At 41.5% G+C, this 19,242-nt stretch overlaps 1 protein-coding gene across 1 annotated transcript in view; it reads right to left on the reverse strand.

Annotated features, from left to right (window-relative positions):
- LOC146784501 (zinc metalloproteinase-disintegrin-like VLAIP-B) overlaps positions 1-19,242 on the reverse strand; it is a 3,966,015-nt gene that overhangs the window by 846,863 nt on the left and 3,099,910 nt on the right. The window contains exon 15 of the mRNA XM_085632966.1: positions 3,513-3,615. Coding sequence (XP_085489092.1) covers positions 3,513-3,615 — 103 coding nt within the window. The remainder of the gene's footprint in view (positions 1-3,512; positions 3,616-19,242) is intronic.

Here is a 19,242-nt window from a genome sequence, read left to right on the forward strand (position 1 = left end):
CCTCTGAAATGCAGCTGGACTGAATCCCAGTGGAGGAAACAGCTTCCTCCTGTCCCAGGCACATTTGCATCCAGGCAGGTCAAAAATGTATCCCCGTGGTTTGCAGGTACAGATCATCTTTGTAGCAGAAATAGTTGCGAGTGAGTGCCAGTTCAATGCACTGCAGCACCAAGGACTGTGGGGTGTCATAGAACCACTCTTGTTCCCCCAAGGCCCGTGCTGGTAGAACTTGGGACTTGACCCGATTCAGTAATTGAAACACCATGAATGTTGTGTATAAGTTGACATGCCAATGTGGGTTACACTACATAGGGCTCACAACCAGGAAGATCAAAATTAGAGTCCAGGAACATCTCAGTACTTTCAGAGCAGGGAAACTAACCACCAAGTCAGTACAGCATTGCAATGAGCAGAAACATTCTTTCACTTGGGTTGTACTGGAAAAAGTGGTGGGGGACTCACAGAACATAGAGAGAGTTCTGGCTACCAAAGAAGCATGTTGGATTTTCCAAGAGAAAAGTGACCAGATCGGACTGAACAATTTTATAGAATAGAATAAAGCCATGTGTTAAAATTCATTTACTAGTTACTTTGGCAGTGGCTAGTCCTTACTTTGGTGTCCGAGAGTGAAGTATCTGATTTACTGAAAACTACAGTCCAATATAATACCCTATATACAACACTATGATCATGGATAAACCTTGACCGTGTTTCTAAGTTCACACATATATTGATGTGCTCTGTTTCTGCTACATTATTCACAGCTACACTCCTTTATGTTTGATAGGGATATTATAGCTCAGTGACTGTCATCTGTAAAATACATATTTTAGAAATTTAGAGGCAATAAAGTGGGAGGTCACCAACTCTGACTGCAAGTGAGGGGTGTATATAGAGAAAGAGTTATGCAACCCCTACCTCCACTTATATAATTATCCTCAAAAGCGGTGCCTTTGATGAACAGGTCTTGGTGTATTTGATACTGCATGTTGAGTGGAGGGTGACCTGTTCGTCGTTTTCCCTCTGTAGCTCCTTATTGTTTAAGACTTTGATGTGGCCATGGATTTATTTCTTTGAGAGGGAATACAGACGTGTGTTTTGCTCTTGGCTCATTAGGAGCACTCATTCTTCCCCATCCTACTGCACTATTTCCTCTGTCAGGTCAATGCTTCAATGACAATCAAAGCTTGGTCATGCTTCAGCCTCATTTCGATGTTCACTGCCCCATTAGATTTTAATTCTCAGCTCAGTCTTCTATACTGCCAAATTCCCTCAACTTGGGCACACTTTTATTTAGCTTTTCTAAGTTATAATTCACGTAAGCAAAGATACTGCTCATCCCAACTTCTTAGGCCTTGGAAACCCATTTTTCATCACACCACACAACTATGTTAAGTAGCAGTGCTTTGAACTGGGGGAAAGATTGTGACAATGAAGTCACCCATATTGCTCTCACCCGAGCTTAGAGTTCATTTTAGTGGATGTCCTATGGCCCAGAACCACTCTAAGTTGTGCTGTCCTGGTTGATTTGTTTTTTTACCTTGCTGATAAGGGGTCAGCCTTAGCAGCCCTAGTTGTCACTCACTTCCCCCTTGATATTCCCTGGATGCTGCCTTCCTTTGTCTTCTCTATCCAATTATTCAGACCTCTGACTCTCACTGTGACGCCAGGACATCACATAGGGGTCGATTCCGATCCGGGTCGAAAAGCACTCCGACCGAGTCGGATCCGGAGTGTTTTCTGACCGAGCCGGACCCCTACAGTCCGACCAAGCAAGTACGATGTGCACGTATGCTGTCGAACTCGGTTCGGTCGGACTCCCATAGAAGTCAATGGGAGCCAGTTGTACGACGCGCACATGCGCTCCCATTGACTGAATGGGTACGTCTCGAACAAGTGCGCCCCCTACAGTGGGTACGCGTCGGTGCCATCCGCACAGTACATGCCTGTGTTGGGGAGACCCATAGATCTCCCTCTGTGTCCGAGTCGTAGGCCTGCGGGTGTCAGGGGGTCCGACGCGGACCCCCGAAGTCCGACTCCGTGAGCTTTTGCGAGCCGGACGCACAGGCTGTCCGACGCGTGCATTGTACTGGCCCGGTTGTAAATCGCATCCATTGCACGCCACGGTTAGCTTTCGACTGAGACGTACGGAGCGGTTCGGAGTCGGAAACGACTCGGTCGGTGAATCTCACGTAGCTCGCATCGTACTTGCTCGCTCGTACAGCTGTATGAGTTGGCCGGAAAACACGCGTACGGCTCGTAGTTTTTCCGTCCGGATCGCGTTCGGTGCCCTTCCGACCCGGATCGGAATTGGCCCCACAGTGTCATTTACATCCACAGGTGCTAGCTGTCAGATATGGATACTTTCTAGCGAATAAAGCCCATGTTTTCTTTTGTACAAAGGGACATCATCTCCCTTTGCCCCTAGAAGGCAAGAGCTCCACTTCACTCCATCATCACCAAACTAAATAAAAGTGGTGAGGCAGCACGAAGGGCATTTCAGTAGGCAGCGTACAGGAGACAAATAAGAAAAAAATAAAATACTACTCACCTGGAGCCCGCTACTCTCGACTCCCAGAAGTCTGTGCACAGACTCTCAGACTCCCCTATACCAATCCAGATACTGCTCTCATGCTGGTAATACCCAGCGTGAGAGAAGCGCCAGAATTGGTCTGAGCGTGCTGGTTTGATGCTCAGTCAGGCCCTGTGAGCCTGTGTCTGTTCTCAACCCAGCTGTGCAGCACAGCTCAGTGGACAGATCTAAATGTGCATGTCAGTTTGACCATCCTAAGAATGCGGCCAAACTGACATGTGCACTTGCAGCAGTGCCCACCACTCCTCCTCCATGCTGCAGCTGCTGTCCATCAGGATGACCTAGCTCCGCCCTTGACTCAGCTCAGAGAGGAACAATAAAATGATAATAACTTCTTTTATTATCATTTTATTTTTCTCATGTTTTCACTGCTGCTTAACGGAGGAGCCGCCACTGCTGGGCGCTCATTCATACAAAGCAATACACCAAACCTGCATGTGCTAGGCTCATGTTAAGTAGCTGAGAGAATAAAGGACAGGAAATTCAGTGGAAATGATGGACAAAAGCCACAGAAAACAGTGGAGGGAAATAACAAAGCATAGGTTTATGAGAATGAGAGAAGTCCTAGCGAAAGGGGAACTTCAAATTGAAGGAACAAAAAATCAAGGCTGCTGTAGGAAGACTTTGAAGTTGGTGAAGTCAAGAGAAGATTGGCTTAGAGTGGAATCCACAAAAGGTGAGCCCAACTACACCGCTGGTGAAACCTCCTTATGGTCCATATAATGCCACATAAATATGAAACTACCTGCAAGAATGACTTTTCCTTCGACAATCATCTTTAGAGTGAATACTTAAAAACACGCCAATATTTCAATGGCATTTTTTACCAGCCTTCATCTGTTTTTTGACATTCAGTCCATTATTTACATCAGTAGACTTTTTGAGTGACAAAATGAACACTATAACGCTGCGTACTTACTTGCGTTTGCAAGCAATGTATTTGTCTTTTGAATATGAGCAGTAGCCATAGTAAACATTTTTCAAGTTCAGTTCAAAACATGAATACGGAGCTTGATGGGCACCTGAGAGAAAATGAAAGTAAAACAGATCAAAAACACATAACTGGGAATGACAATTATCTTTGATAATGTATGCTGTTAACCGAGTGCTAAATAGTTTTCTGAACACATATGAAGACTGTTCAAGACCAGCAGTGTTGGTTCTATTGAAAATGACTCTTTACCCCCTCATTGGTACCACTCGTCCTAGTCCTCACTGAATGAGGGTGCACTGTTCACCACAGGAAGCATCTACTCAAATATAAGGCTAAAGTTAGCTTCTTATCTATTTTCTTATTTGGCCAGCATCTTACTCGCAGGCTGAAGTTACCTTCTTATTCGGGCAGCATCTTAATCACAGGCTGAACGTAGCTTTTTTTTGGCCACCAATTTATTCGCCCAGCATTTTATTTGCAGGCAACATTTTATATAAAATACAGCCCTAAATAATTCAGCTAACTACATTTTATTGGACTTTGCAGAGCCATAGCATGAATATGTTGTTTTTAAATCATAACACATACCACTATTATGCCTAGTAGGATATAGTGTGACACAAGCCAGCTGTCCACCTAAACAAGGGAAAACTTTACAATTTCATATTCATCACACAAAGGGAGCGGAGGTGTGCCGTGCATATACTGATAGCCTATCGCCAGACTGATGGGCCATCATGACCTAGAGGGTTAGGAGGAGTTATCACTGATTTATCATTGAGACCTCAATAGGGCTGTGCCTGGCCTCTCACAATGCTGTCTCCACCCCCCTGGAGTGTGTCTGGAGCCAGGTCAGGGAAAAGCAGGGTCTTGTGCACTACAAAGGCTTTCCTTGGATTGAAAGGACTGGACTTTTCTTTCTGTATCCTGCTTCCAATGTTCTCCAAGGCCTTGAGTTGAGCTTGCCAACTGTTAAGAAGTCTCAGGGCCATCAAAGACTTCACCTGTCAGTCCCTGGACTTTTCTACTGACTTGCCAGTGATGCCAAATCCAGTTCCTGGGCCTTGGAAGCAACAACTTGATGATCTTAATGAGGAAATTCGTGCATCAACTCCCAGCATCTGTTTAATCAACGCCTATTGTAAAAAAGGATGCAATGCTGCTGCCTGCCCAGAAGCATGCATCCATCTTGATTCATTGACTACAGCTTCCCCGCTGTATTATGTTTCATACAGGTGCCCGATATAGGCTCATGCTACAACCAGACCTTTCACCTATATTCTCCTGACATTACAGTTACGATATTGCCTAAATGACATGGGATTTTCTCTGAGAACTAGCCTCATTCACTATGCATGTGGATTCTTGGAATCACAGCAGGACTACCATCTCCTGCATAATAACTATGTATAAGGGTCATTCCTTCCATCATCCTAGTCTGACATGACACAGCAAGGTATATTTACTGGGGGTACCGCATTGGGTATATAAACACCATATCTTTACTTAGACAAGAGAGAAGGAAAGGACTTCCATGCTGACACACTGATGTGAGACACTGAGGTTCCTCTACACAGAAACTCCAGCTCGCAGTGGTCTGAAATCCCTTGCGGGATGTCCATCTTGAGACCAAGAGGGGGTCCCACAGTCTCTCACTTCAGGTAATGGGGTTGACTTTATCCAAGGGGATTCTTGGCTTTCCACCCACATAAATGCTAGGTGCACTTAGATACATCTAGTTAGGGTTGCATCATAGAAGTACGCATTTAATTGTCATGTATTGTTCTACTTGCCTGTAATCATTGTTTTAGCAATATGGTAGGAATCTACCATCCTTTTACACTATTGGTGCTTACGATCATTCATATCTGTTTCTGTCTTATGGTTGTTTCAATTGAGGAAACAAACCCCTAGGCAATCTACTATGTCTGACCTTTAACAGAGCATAATACCAAGTGACATGATGCTATTAACTCAGTGTAAGCATAGAATAAATTTTGATTTAAAAAAAAAAAAAATCATTTCTTTAATTCAATGTCATTTTAATTTTTTTTATTTATTTACAATAAATCATAAATGATGAGAAAGATACATTAGATACATATATTTCTATGCAATACAAACATAGATATGTCAAAAACTGTGAGTACAGACATATATCATAACAACATATATTCACTATATATCCACAATACTGAAAAGATATAAAACCATATTGATAGACATGTAGCATAGACAGAATCTTCTTTTCTGCGTGCATTTCGGCGCAATCTGTGCCTTCATCAGGAAAGCCACACAATTGTCTAAAAAGTGAATTAAAAACGAGATAAAATACACTGAGATTCATTACAAATACAAAGTTTGATCAGTGATATACCTTCACCATGTATCAACATAGTCTGATTTAATTTAAACACAGAAGAGAGCAGACTATTAATTGCTTAACCCATATATTCCATATTACCAAATTTTCGGATCAGATTGATATATCTCAGGCCAAGTATTAGATCTGTGAAGAAGAGAGAAAGGGATATAGTGCCCATAGAAAATGTTAAAGGGAGAGATATTTTAATCATACAGAAGGTGATATCTTTTAATAAAACAGTGCTGCTTACTTGGACCAAGAAAATATGTCCAGGCGTCCAAATCAGATATGATGACAGCCGTACTAAGGGTTCAAAAGGTAGGTACCTTAGATTTGAGAGAATGCAAATCATTAGAGTTGAATATTTAATCGTTTCTGTTCTCTTTTGTAATTTTGTTCATAGTTAATTACCCTATGGTGTAGACTGCGGATATGCACGTCTTACAAAAAATCTTGAGTACGAAGCAGATACTCAGAATCCCTAGTGTAGTCTGAAAAATTAATAAAGGTATTATAAATGATATTTTCAAATTTATACAGAATTATAAATGTTGTCGGGTATTCTATATCTGATAATACCTTGTCACAATGCGAGACGACTGGACGATGTAATTTGGCTAATTCCAATGGAGTTGAATTGTTGCAAAATATTCCGTCAAATGATGTAAAACTATGCTTCTTCAAGTTAGAGGTCAAAATATCCTACTGTAATTATCAACATAATATGGCAGGCAAAAAGATAAAACATTGTCTAGAATTACATAATAAGTGTCATGCCCCGCGGTCCTGACCCAGAGTGACGAGTAGTATATAAGGAGCATAGACGCGAGTAGACACTGCTTAGCGTTCTAGCACTTAGCTCTTTTCCGTCCCCTCAGTGATTTGCCTGACTTCCGTTCCTTTGTACTTCCTGTTTCCGGTCCTGACGGCGTTCGTAGTTCGAGAGCCGTCGGAATCCTGCTGTATTGTTCGGCGTGAAGCTGCCGGTTTTCGGTGTAGCGGTAATCTTGAAAGCGCACTCCAGGTGGTTGGTGTTACTTTGCCCGTGAGAGCGCCTGTTACCAAGTAAGGCTTCGAATTTGTGATCGAGCTCGATAGAGTTGTGGGCGTTCTTCTCTATGCGAGCTATTTCCTTGTTTTGAAACCTGCATTTAGGTTCTTTTGTTCCAGCTGATGTTTAAAGCATTCCTGTGTTGTTCATATGCCGGTGTGTCAGCACACCCTGAGACCCTTGTAAAATACTCGCTCCGTAGACAGAATCTCTCCTATTGAAGGAGTGAGGTGTTCTTGTTCCAGCGTTTTATTTCCCATGGACGTTTAAGGTGGGGTTGACTAGTGTGGACCATTGCACTACAGTTAAGAGGCAGCAGATAATGAGTCCTGGTAAATGCGCTTATTATTTATCTAGGTGGGGTTACATATGAAAGTCCTCCATGCGTCACTAATCCATTGTCATTTCCTATCGGCCCCTTAGTAGATCTCTACCCTTAGTGGAGTATTTGAAGAAGAACGTTTATTTGATATCTCCCTCATTTCATTGGAGAGCCAAGGGGTGAGCCTAACCGTTTGATTAATAAGCATCATTTCAAAGTCTGTTACGAGTTATTAACACAGTTTCCTGTCATAGAGATTTCTAGCGTTTTGAAATAACTACAACCAGTTGGGAGTCCACATATATCGAGTGGTGACAATAACTTTGGTAGGCTATCATAACATATTGTTAATACCCTAATGTCACTTGATTGTGAGACCATTAATATATAATTTGTTTTACAGCCGAGATTTCCTGCCCTTAACCTGAAGTGGTCTACTTGCACAGCCAGCCTTCTTTCCCCGCCTTTCCTTGTTTTGTTTCCCTGTTTTCCCCTATCGTGTCTTCCGTTACTCTAGAGTCTGATAGAGTCGGAAGACCGTAGGGGACGACTGAGGATTTTCTCCAGGTTCCTGACGCTCCTGTGGAACATAACTGACGATCTTTACAATAAGCAGCCGTACATTCTCTTATCGTCATAATAAGATTCAGGGAGAGCATACTATCTAATGCTTGCAAAAAGAAAGCTAGCAATATGTCATAATCTAATTTAATTGTTAGGAGTTTATGGTTGTTTCAGCACACTTATTTTCCACTAGAATGACGCTGGTTTAATAAATGTTCATTGAAAAACGTCCCCACCATTTATTCTGTGTATCTCTCTGAGACAAAGTGAGCACTAGTGACTGATCGAAAACAAATAAACTGTTTCCAAGATCCCTGATGGGACAGAGTTATCATGTTTGATAGTTGCCAAGAACTATTCTCTCCTCGCTAAGAGGGAATTCTAGTGGCACTGTGAGCTATCTGGTATACAGGTTAACATACCAGGTTGGGGTGTCTAGTGTTTCGTCGTCCAGGAATAACCCATGATTTCCTCAGGGCTGGAAAGACAATTTTATAAACATATTGTAATATATAACATGAAAACATATTCCATTTACATTAGTGATTGGTGGTACCCACAATTTGATTAATATCAATATACACCAGCATTATGGACCTGTCATATACTACAGCATACCGTGGACCAACTCATCATTGCCTCTTAAAGCATCATTCCGTAATGATTGAAAGGGTGCGGAATATCTCTATCACTATTTGTGCAAAAGCGTGGTTGAGTCCAACATCATAAGCGCATTTTTGTGTCCAATATGAGTGCTCTTCTCCTTATTCCTGCTGGTGATAGGAGAAGGTACACCTGGCATTTGGTGGGGAGTGCGAATATCAATTATTTATAATGTGCCGGTGAACTTCATGAAAGAGACTAAAGAGTGGGAAAGAGCATACCTGTATTAATGCAACAAAGTCGGTAAGCCTAAGAGATATTGTTCAAAGACTGCTGGCTGAAGGGGCGTGGCTTGCGCGCCGCTGCGAGATGGCGGATCGCGCTTGAGCTCCGTAAAGAGCAGGGGCCGACGGAGACATTTCTGCCGCTGAGGAATGCCCTGTTCAGCGCAGAGGATGACATCCTGCCTGGGAAACTGCCGTGTACGCCACGAGGGTCTTTTCTGGTGATGAAGAGTGGCCAGACTCCATATTTCGGCATTTTGAGGTGGCGCTTCATGTCTGCACGAGCGGCCGCCATTTTGTTTCTTCTGTGAGGGAGTTTGTACTATCACCTCTTCACGACGACGCTACTGGTCTGTCCTGTCAGGAATGGAGGCATACAGGAGCTGGTGACGTTTTATCACTTTTCTTGAGTTTATTTTGTTTTTTTCTGCCGCCTATTGTAGTGCTGCCCACTGCGTGTTTTTTTTTTTGTGGGTTCTGCTACTTTATTTTTCATCAGACGCACTGCCACTTCCCTATGTGAGACTTCCTTGCTCTTGGCCTGATTTTGGTTGTTTTCAGGTGTCGGTGTGTGCCTACTGGCGCCTGCAGCACGTGAGTTTTTTTTTTTTTTTTTTGTGTGGTGTTTTTTTCTGACGGGGATCGCCTGCCATAATCTCTACTCGGCTCTTTTGATGCAAATACATTATTCCTTCCTGTTCATTTTTCCTCTCGCACATTGAGTGTTTTACAGCTCCTGACATTTCTTGCTCTCGCTCTATCTGTGGAGGTGTATTTTGTTACTGTGGAGGTGGTTTGCCCTATGGCTGAGAATATGGCCCCTTCACCGAATGCTAAAGACGTTAAGGACTCTAAAGCATCTCTTAAGAGGTCCAAACAGGTATCCCCAACTCCTGAGTCTGCTCCTAAAGACACTAATTCGACTCTTGAGTCCATCCTGACGCGCCTTAATGAGGTCTATGAAATTGCGCAGTCTACTAAGACAAATACAGATTTACTGCAGGTGGAGGTATTAGCCATCAGGAATGATTTCAAGGCCCTTTCCCTTCGTGTCTCAGGTACAGAAGCACGGATTAGTGGCGCAGAGGATACCATGCAAAAGCACTCTAGATCTCTCACGCAGATAGAGCGTTCCATGGCAGCATTGAGGAAAGACCTCACTGAACAAGAGGATCGTAATCGTAGATCCAACCTGCGTATTTTTGGTCTTCCAGAGGAGGTTGAGAAAGATTCATCTTCCATGATTGAGTTTCTTTATCAATGGATTCCATCTACACTACAAATTTCTTTCAATAAAGATTTTGAACTGGAACGGGCACACCGTGTCCCCTCCTTTCGCCCCAAGTCTGCTACGCAACCAAGGGCGATAAACCGCTGCGTCATCAACATACAGAGCAGATTTTGGCCCATATGCGGAAGGTTAGAGCTGTCTCTTGGAATGGCCATCGTATCTCAATTTCTTAAGACTTTGCCAGGGACACGGTGATAAGGAGAAAGGGTTTTCTTAATCTCCGGAAGCGTTTGTCTGAGATGAATATCCCCTTCTCTTTTGCTGGTCCCTCAAAATTCCGCATTACTTTCAAAGGTCGTGTCAGGATTTTTGACGAACCTGCGGATTTGGCCTCGTTTTTGGATAATCAGATGGAGTTGCAGATGGATCTTCAAACAGGGGCTTCACATGTTCCTGGTTCTTCTGGCACCTGATGTGGCTATATATATTGCGTTGTTTTTTGTCTTTGTCAGATCTATTAAGTCTAGCTGCTTTTAGATCTGCGCGGTGGTCTTTATGCTCATTGGGTTTGACGTATTTTTGTCGTCTCTTGGTGTTTCCCTATTATCGGTATGATGTGTTGGTCTTTAGTGTTGTTAGTTTTACTGTATAAACCTTTTAATTTTTTGTGGTAGCTTTTCTTGTTGGCTTGACTTCACTCCTGTTCGCGTGTCGTCTTGTTACTCCTTGCCTCCCCGGTTTGTCTCTCGACGTATTAGGTCATGGTCCTTTTCCTCTCCCGTTGCATGTCTTCGTTAGGTGCGTCGATTTTTGTGGTAAAGTTGGTTTATCTTATCCCTTTGTGGTCGGTCTTTTTGCTTCATGTTTGTTTCCTGTTATTCCGTATTTTACGGAGTAGGTCATTGTGTTTTCCGTTGCGTTATCAACGTGTTGTTGTATGGTGTGTCTAGGTGTTTTAAGCATATATGTTTACTAGGTGTTTATTTATGGCTATATTTAGAGTTAATATGTGATGTTCATATAGTTGCTAGTTATACCTACTTTATTGATTTTTTCATTGAGTGTTTTGATTACATTGTGTTATTAATTGTCTTTTTCGAGTAGATTAGTTTTTTATAGATGCCTTGTACTTGATAGATTTATGCCTCTCTTATCTACATGTTCTCTTACTTAGGCAAGCATATTTATTCTGCTAATTTGTGTGTATATGGCTTTATTTACTCATGATCAGTTATTTATAAGATTGCATATAGATTTTACACATTTATATATAGTATTAGGTTTCTTATTTAACTGCCATAGGGATTCATTGACTGTAATATTGATAGAAGGTTATATACCGTTTTTTACTATGTTTCACTTATTTTTCTCATATTGTATCATATAGTATGCTTTAGATTGTATTTCTTCTTTTTCTTCATTATGTTCCTTTTTCTCTTGATAGAGTCTGCTTTGGTATGGTTCTACCTATAATATTGTTATTTTTTAGTTCACTTTCCATCAGCTCTTATTGCCTGAAAGTGCTTTCTTTCTCTATCTTTCCTGCTCTTACCGTTCTTTATGATTCATTTTAGTTGTTATGTATACATTAATTTGGTCAAACGCGTTGCCTTTATAGTCTCTCATTTAGCTTTGTTTTCTAAGTAGCTATCATTAATTCCAGTTCTTAGCTTTTAGATAGTCTTCCCTTTTAATGTATAATCAGTTATGCACTGTTCTGGGGCTTTTTATGCCATTGTTGTTACTCCTCCTGTTGGCCCTCGCTCTTTTTCCCATGTCCCCCCTTGTATGATTTTGGTCTCTTCCAGACCTGCCGGATGGGCCCTTCTCTCTCTTTTTCTGCGTATTCTCTTGCTGTCCTTTTCCTCTTCTTTCCTTTTTTCTCTTCGGATTTCCTCTTTGGTCTCACCCTGTTGTGTGTTGGCTGTTGATGTCTGCTGGTTAGCTCTCCTGGTTGTTGCGCTTCATATGTCACATATGGAATATCTTTTTTTCCTAATATTGGTTCTATGTCTGGACTAAATATACTTTCCCTTAATGTTAAAGGGTTAAATCATCCAGTAAAAAGGTCAAAGATTTTGGGCTACTGTAAGTCTCTTTCTTCGGATCTCGTCCTTTTTCAGGAGACAAAGGTCTTTGATGTTGCTTGTTCAGATGCTTGTGGTAAAAGGAATGGGGTAATTACCTTAGTTTCTAAACACTCTGGGTTATCTATCGTTTCCTCTGAACAGGATTCAGAGGGACGTTGGTTACTATCTAAGGTGTCCAATGGTAATGCTGACTTATTTGTCATGAATATTTATGCCCCCAACAAGGATGACCCGTCCTTTTGGAATGCTATCACCAAAAAGCTCGAGGATACCCCTCACTCTGGCAATCTTATTGTAGGTGGTGACTTTAACTTGCCAATGGACCCTATCTTGGATAGGAATTCTGCCTTTAACTTTCGTCCCCCTAAAGCACACAAACAAATGACTAATATGTGTTCTCTTACCCATCTTCAGGATGTTTGGCGTCTTCATAATCCCACTGGTAGTGACTTCTCCTTTTTTTCTTCCCCTCATTCGTCCTTTTCACGCATTGACTATCTTTTGGTTCACTCTTCTTTGGTTCAATCTTCTTCTTCTCCGCTTATCCACCCTATTTTAGTTTCTGATCACGCCGCAGTGACACTTACTCTTACGTCCTTTGTCCCTAGGGCACGAGCTCGTTCATGGAGACTCAACACAGAAATCTTACATGATGAGTCCTTGGTGCGAGAGTTTTCTAATGACATTGAGACTTTTTTTATTGAGAATGTTGGGTCGGTCAGTTCCCCTGTTGTTCTTTGGGACTCTTTCAAATGTACGTTCCGTGGTCAGGTCATTAAATGTATGTCAAGGAGAAATGTAGCCATTAAAAAGGAACTCACGGACTTAGCAGATGAGATCAAACGTCAGGAATCCCTTTTTCGACATTCTCAGGACAAGACCTGCCTCCAATCTATTAAGAATTTAAAGTATTCGTACAATACTATAGTCACTAAGAGAGTTCATATTGGCCTGCAGGCTCAGAAATCTAAGAGACTGTTGTTAAAAAATCGTGCGGGCAAGATTCTTGCAGCCACTTTAAAGTTTCAGGAATCTTCTTGTATTACTTTCCAAATTCCTTCTATTACTGACCAGCTTGGTAAGAAAAAATTTCAAACTGCAGAAATCCTTGATGTTTTCCGCGATTTTTATAATAACTTATATACCCCGTCGGCTCAAGCTTCTTTTGAACAATGTCAGGAGTTCTTGAAGTCGGTTCCTTTGAAAGTTGTTTCGGAGGAAGATAATCAATCATTAAATTGCCCGATTACTTCTGATGAAATCATTTCCGCGATCAAAGCTACTCGGTCTGGTAAAGCTCCTGGTCCTGATGGTTATCCTATTGCGTTTTATAAAACCTTTATTCCCGTGCTTGTCCCGAAACTCCAATCCGTTTTTGATGCTTTTATTAAGGATGGTTCTGTGTCTGGTTCCGCGGCTGATGCTACTATTGTAGTTATCCCCAAAGAGGGGAAGGATCACGCAGATCCCAAAAATTTTCGTCCCATTTCCCTTCTTAACATGGAAGCCAAGATTTTTGCTAAAATTCTAGCTAAACGTTTAGAGTCCTTTATTCCCCAATTGGTTCACCCTTCACAAACAGGTTTCGTAAAGGGGCGTCTTGCACGGGATAATATTCGTACTTTTTGTCATATTCTTGGTGCCGCTAAGCGATCTAATCTTCCGGCGGCAGCCTTGGCCCTTGACGCTGAAAAGGCCTTTGATAAGGTCTCTTGGCCTTTTTTAAGAGCTGTTCTATGTGCACATAATCTTGGTGAGTCCTTTATTCGTATGGTTATGACTCTTTACTCCCGTCCTAGGGCTAATATACGGGTGAATGGTGCTACGTCTTCCTTTTTTAACCTGTGTCAGGGCACTAGACAAGGGTGTCCTTTGTCCCCTCTCTTATTTTTGTTATCCATTGATCCTCTCCTCAGAATGATTGACTCGCATCCAGATATTAAGGGGTTCTCTTTTGGGTCTCATCAATTAAAAACAGCTGCATACGCAGATGATGTTCTCATTTTTTCTGATGATATTGCACTGGCCATTCCTGCTATTTCGGATACGATTGCTCTTTTTTCAAAAGTCTCAGGATACACTCTGAACAAAGATAAGACAGAGATGTTTCCTTTAAATGCTTATTGCTTCTCCTCTCATATGGGTTCGGCGGGCTTTAAATGGCAATCTAAACAGCTAAAATATCTGGGTATCCATTTCTGTTCCACCCTATATGCTACGGCTATTTACAATGAATCCCAAACTATTCTTAAGGTGAGACGTCTCTTAGAAAATTGGTCTCCGAAGCATATTTCTTGGTGGGGCCGTATGCAGACCCTTAAAATGATGATCACTCCTATTATTAATTTTGTTTCCTCTATGCTTCCAGTAAGGCTTTCTGATTCCTTCTTTCATGAACTTGATTTGCTTACTTCTAAATTTTTATGGAATGATAGAAGGGCTAGGATTGCTTATAAATTTTTACGGAAATCTTATGATATGGGCGGCTGTAATTTTCCGGATTGGGGGAAGTATCAAACTGCTTTTCTGGCGTCCCAGGGTGCCCTTTGGTTTTCTTCTACATCTATTCATGCTCCAGCATGGTTGACAATAGAACAGGAATTGGCCTCCCCACTGCCGACTGCATCCTTTTTAACCACAAACACCCTTTCTATTCCATTCTCTCGCTCTATTATTTTAGACACTATTGCTGCGGTTCGTAAGGTTGATAAGAGAGTAGCAATTCCATTACATAAAACTAGATGGTCGTCTATTTGGCGCAATTCTAAAATCAAAATTAATATTGACCCTGAGTTGATGTCTTACTGGGCTGGGAAGGGTGTTTCACTTGTTAAACATCTCTATGATTCTAATAACGATCCTTCCCCTTTCTCATCCCTTGCTCAACATTTCTCTTTATCTAATTTAGATTTTTATACTTTTCTTAAGATTAAGGTTGCACTTGCTAAATTACACCTTCATCCTTCTTCCCCTACGATTACGCTTTTTCAGCTTTGGATTAGGACTGGTCACATTGCGTCTCGGATTTACAAATTTTTATCGTCCTCTTCACTCCCCTCCCAAACTGTCACACAGCAAAAATGGGTACATCATTTTGATCAGAGTGTTACTGCTCATATCTCTCTTGATACCTGGCAAAATATTGGTAAATTTTCTCTTCGTAACAAAATTGCCCCTTCCCTAACGCAGTCTAAGTTTTTCTCTATTAATCTTCTTCACTGGACTCCCATTCGTCTGCATTCACTTAATCTTAAAGAAGACAATTTGTGCTGGAGCTGCGGGCTTTTACCAGGTGATTTTCAACATATGTTCCTGGATTGTTCCCTTCTCCATTCCTTTTGGGATTTAGTTCACAAACACCTCATGCTCATCTTTAACATCAAATTCCAGCAGTCTTTTCCATTAATTCTTTTGGGTCCGTTGGCGTCCCCAGTCCCTCTGCCTTTAGATCCCATGGAGTTACAGTTGTTGGACCTCTTGTTAACTATTGCAGTCAAAGTAATTCTCATGGAGTGGAAATCCTTTTCGTCCGTCTCTTATCATACTTGGTGGGCTTGGGTTTCCTTTCTACGTAGTGCTCATACGTCAGTGGACCATGCTCATCTTTCTCCTTCTATTTCCTCTGGTGTTTGGAAAGCCTTAGATTCATACATGGAGTTGGCCTCTGAAGGGTTGGTGGCGCAATTTCCCTTTGATTTGTCTGGTTAGTGTTGTCTTGTGTTGGGTGATTCCTTTGGAAATCCTCTCCTCTTCCGTTTCTCCTCTCTGTCTCTCTTTCTCTTTCTTCTTCTCTTTCCTACTCTTTCCGCCTTTGCTTTCTTCCTTTCTTCTCTTCCCTCTTTTCCCTAATTTGCCATCTGTGGGTGATACTTTTGATATATTTCTTTGCCAGATATCATTTTGGGTCTTCCCTCCTTAAGTAACTTATTTATCTGATATCTGCAGATTAATGAATGACATTGATTTGTTTCCCTATTAATTAGTTTTATCATAATGTATTTATTACCTTATTGTCCGATATCAATAGGTGCCACCTATGTGCCCCCCAAACATCCTGGGGGCCCGCACCGGGCCCCCAACTACAAAAACTGCATGCCGCCACGGAAAGGCTGCTTCCTGCATGCATTGTAATATGGATGGCGTAGTCTAGCAGACACCGCCACTATATTCAACCCTTTTCCGCCCAATCGACTCGTCGACTGGGCGGAAAAGCGGCGGACGGTCTTCCTGTCCGCCGTGGTACCCCCCGCCATCATAATGTGGTGGGGGGAAATGGGAGGCGGGCGAGAGATAATGTCAGGTGGATCGCCACCGCCATGTGGGCGGTGGCGATCCGCCCGACATTATAATAAACCCCTTGATCAGGTTTATAATTCGGATGATTACGATATAATTTGTGTGGAGTTTCTAGATTTACTCAATCATATGTGAAGGAAATGCTCGTTGGAGTGGATGTTCTAGGGTATAATATTTTGAGTACAAATATTCTTTAGATTATAGATCTCATTAAGAAGCAAAGAAATAGAATATCGGACCATCTTTACCTTTCCTTGCCTCCCTTGCCGGGACGGAATTATAACAGGTACAGAGGTAGGATTTAGGATGTAATTCACTTTAACGCTTCATAATATCTACTGAGACCTGTATGTATCTTCTCTTATACCACCATAATCTTATTTAACAATATCTCTTAGGCTTCCCGACTTTGTTGCATTAATAGAGGTATGCCCTTTGCCACGCTTTAGCCTCTTTAATGAGGTTCACCAGCATATTATAAATAATTGATATGCGCACTCCCACCATATGCCAGGTGTACCTTCTCCTATCACCAGCAGGAATGAGGATAAGAGCACTCATATTGGACACAACAATGGGCTTATGATGTTAGACTCAACAACGCTTGTGCACCAACAGTGATATAGATATCCTGCACCCTTTCAATCATTACGGAATTATGCTTTTCTAAGAGGCAATTATAAGTTGCCCCACGATTTGCTGTAGCACATGACAGGTCCATAATGCTCGTGTATATTGATTTTAATCAAATTGTGGGTACCACCAATCACTAGTGTAAATGGAAGATGTTTCTATGTAATATATTACAATATGTTTATAAAATTGTCTTTCCAGCCCTGAGGAAGTTGTGGGTTAATCCCGCCTTGACGACGAAACCCGTGTTGGCTGGAGCAACCAAAGAAAAGAAAATTAAAACATAAGAATCCCTTTTAAAGAAACTTTGTCTATGATTGTACTTGTCTGAATTTTCCAAAGACAAGTATTGTGTGCTCGGGCTTAAGTTAAAGTTTTCACTGCCATATATACCAGAACGCATGATATCCCTTCATTAGCAGTAATACCAGATATATTAAGACAAATACAGAATGAGTATGGAGCAGAACCTGCTCTGAACTTAAGGATGAAATTGTTAGGACATTTTGCCCAGGTATCAGCTATTATATCAGCTAACATTAAAGGGGATACAGCAGCAGTGGCAATAAGCCAATGCCCGAGGGATTTCACTCCTTTGCAACAGGAAAGTGAATTACCTAAAATTATCATAGACACCTATGCCGAATTAGGTAGAGATAGTTTGGGCGCTAAAGTAACCTCAACTCATTGGTGGTCCTGAAAAAGAAAACACCAAGCAAGCACCCAATTCTTTCAAGAAGAAATGTGAAAATAACAATAAAATACAAAAGAATAGAGAGAATAGATCACAATCCAGGGGTGGGTCTCTTAAACAGGAGCCCTAGAAAAGAAGATACAACCTTAGGAATTGTGATAACATTAAAAAACCTGACAGGTATCAGGATACTGATACACGTTCCTCTTGTTCCTTTTAGGGTTCATCAAATAACTCTGAGAGGGCAGGACGGTCAGATCAGAACACAGACAAGAAGAGTGCACGAAGTCCAGAGACACGCATCGCACTTCAGACTATACTTCCAAAAAATAAGAAAAGCCAAAATCAAAACCTCCATTTAAAAAGAAGAAAGTAGCAGGTCTTAAAATTAGACATGCCCAGAATTCTGAGGACTCAACTTCTGAACGGGGAATGGGTTCTGAAGATGCTAGATAGCGTAGCAGAAGTAACAATAGCTCACCAGAACCTGATGGAATTTCTGATGACAGCGGAGTTGAATGAGCTTATCACGGTGGATACACCTGATACGAGGGTAAGTGTCCCGCATAGATTACATAAAATAACACTCCAGATGGAGGGGGACAAACCCAGAAAAATTAAAGGCTTCTTTTGGGAGAACCTGACTTACGGCTATGACATCCTTTTCGCTGAAAAAGATTGGATGCCTGAAATTGTTATGAATTGCCCAAAGGGAGAAACAATAATTTTACCGGCTTTTTCCGACCTTGTTCCAATTTACTTAAAACATAAATATGCGCAGGAGTGGGCAGTAGCACTTGCTCCAGCGTTATATCGCAACCACTTTGGGTGGGATGCTGAGTCACCTCACCATACAATCTCAGTAAAAACTACTCCAACTTCACAGAGACAGTGGTCGGGAAGATCTTAGATCAACTTAAATACCAGGGTGTAAGAGAAACTTGCACCTCTTCAATGAATAATGCTTTGTTTCCCGTACTGAAACCTGATATTTCAAATTCAAATTTCAAAAACTTTATTCGACAATTAAGACATAAAAGTGTCATACATCAGCCATTTACATCAGCATGAGTTAAAATGAAACATGATTATCAACATGATTTTTAAACTTAAGCACCATAAACTACACTATTCACCAGTTTTTGATAAACAATGTTAATGCCTATACATCCAAATAGATAAAAACATTTAATGTTTGAGCAGCGATGTTTAATCCTCCACTATAATAGTCAATCAAGGCAACGAAATAACCTAGGCTAAAAAGATTGTGTGTATGAGTAAATACATAAAAAGAGAAACAAATAAATAAATACAAACATACTGGCGCCTACTCGTTGGGCAGTTTAGTATTGATCTGCCTAGACCATATTATCCAAGCCCACTTAATATATTTAGCCATTGCTGTTGCAATTGTCGGGCTCGGATCTGTAGACAGAATTCTTAAGGCCTCCTCATGCCTTCGAGTGCCTATTAGCCGACAGGCGGGTAGTACCCATTTTTTACGTGGGAGCACATATAGGGGACAGAAAAACACAAAGTGACTCATGGATTCAATCGTATCCCGACATTTAGGACATTTGTC

This window comes from Triturus cristatus, chromosome 11, assembly GCF_964204655.1.
Source record: "Triturus cristatus chromosome 11, aTriCri1.1, whole genome shotgun sequence".
Lineage (NCBI taxonomy): Eukaryota > Metazoa > Chordata > Amphibia > Caudata > Salamandridae > Triturus > Triturus cristatus.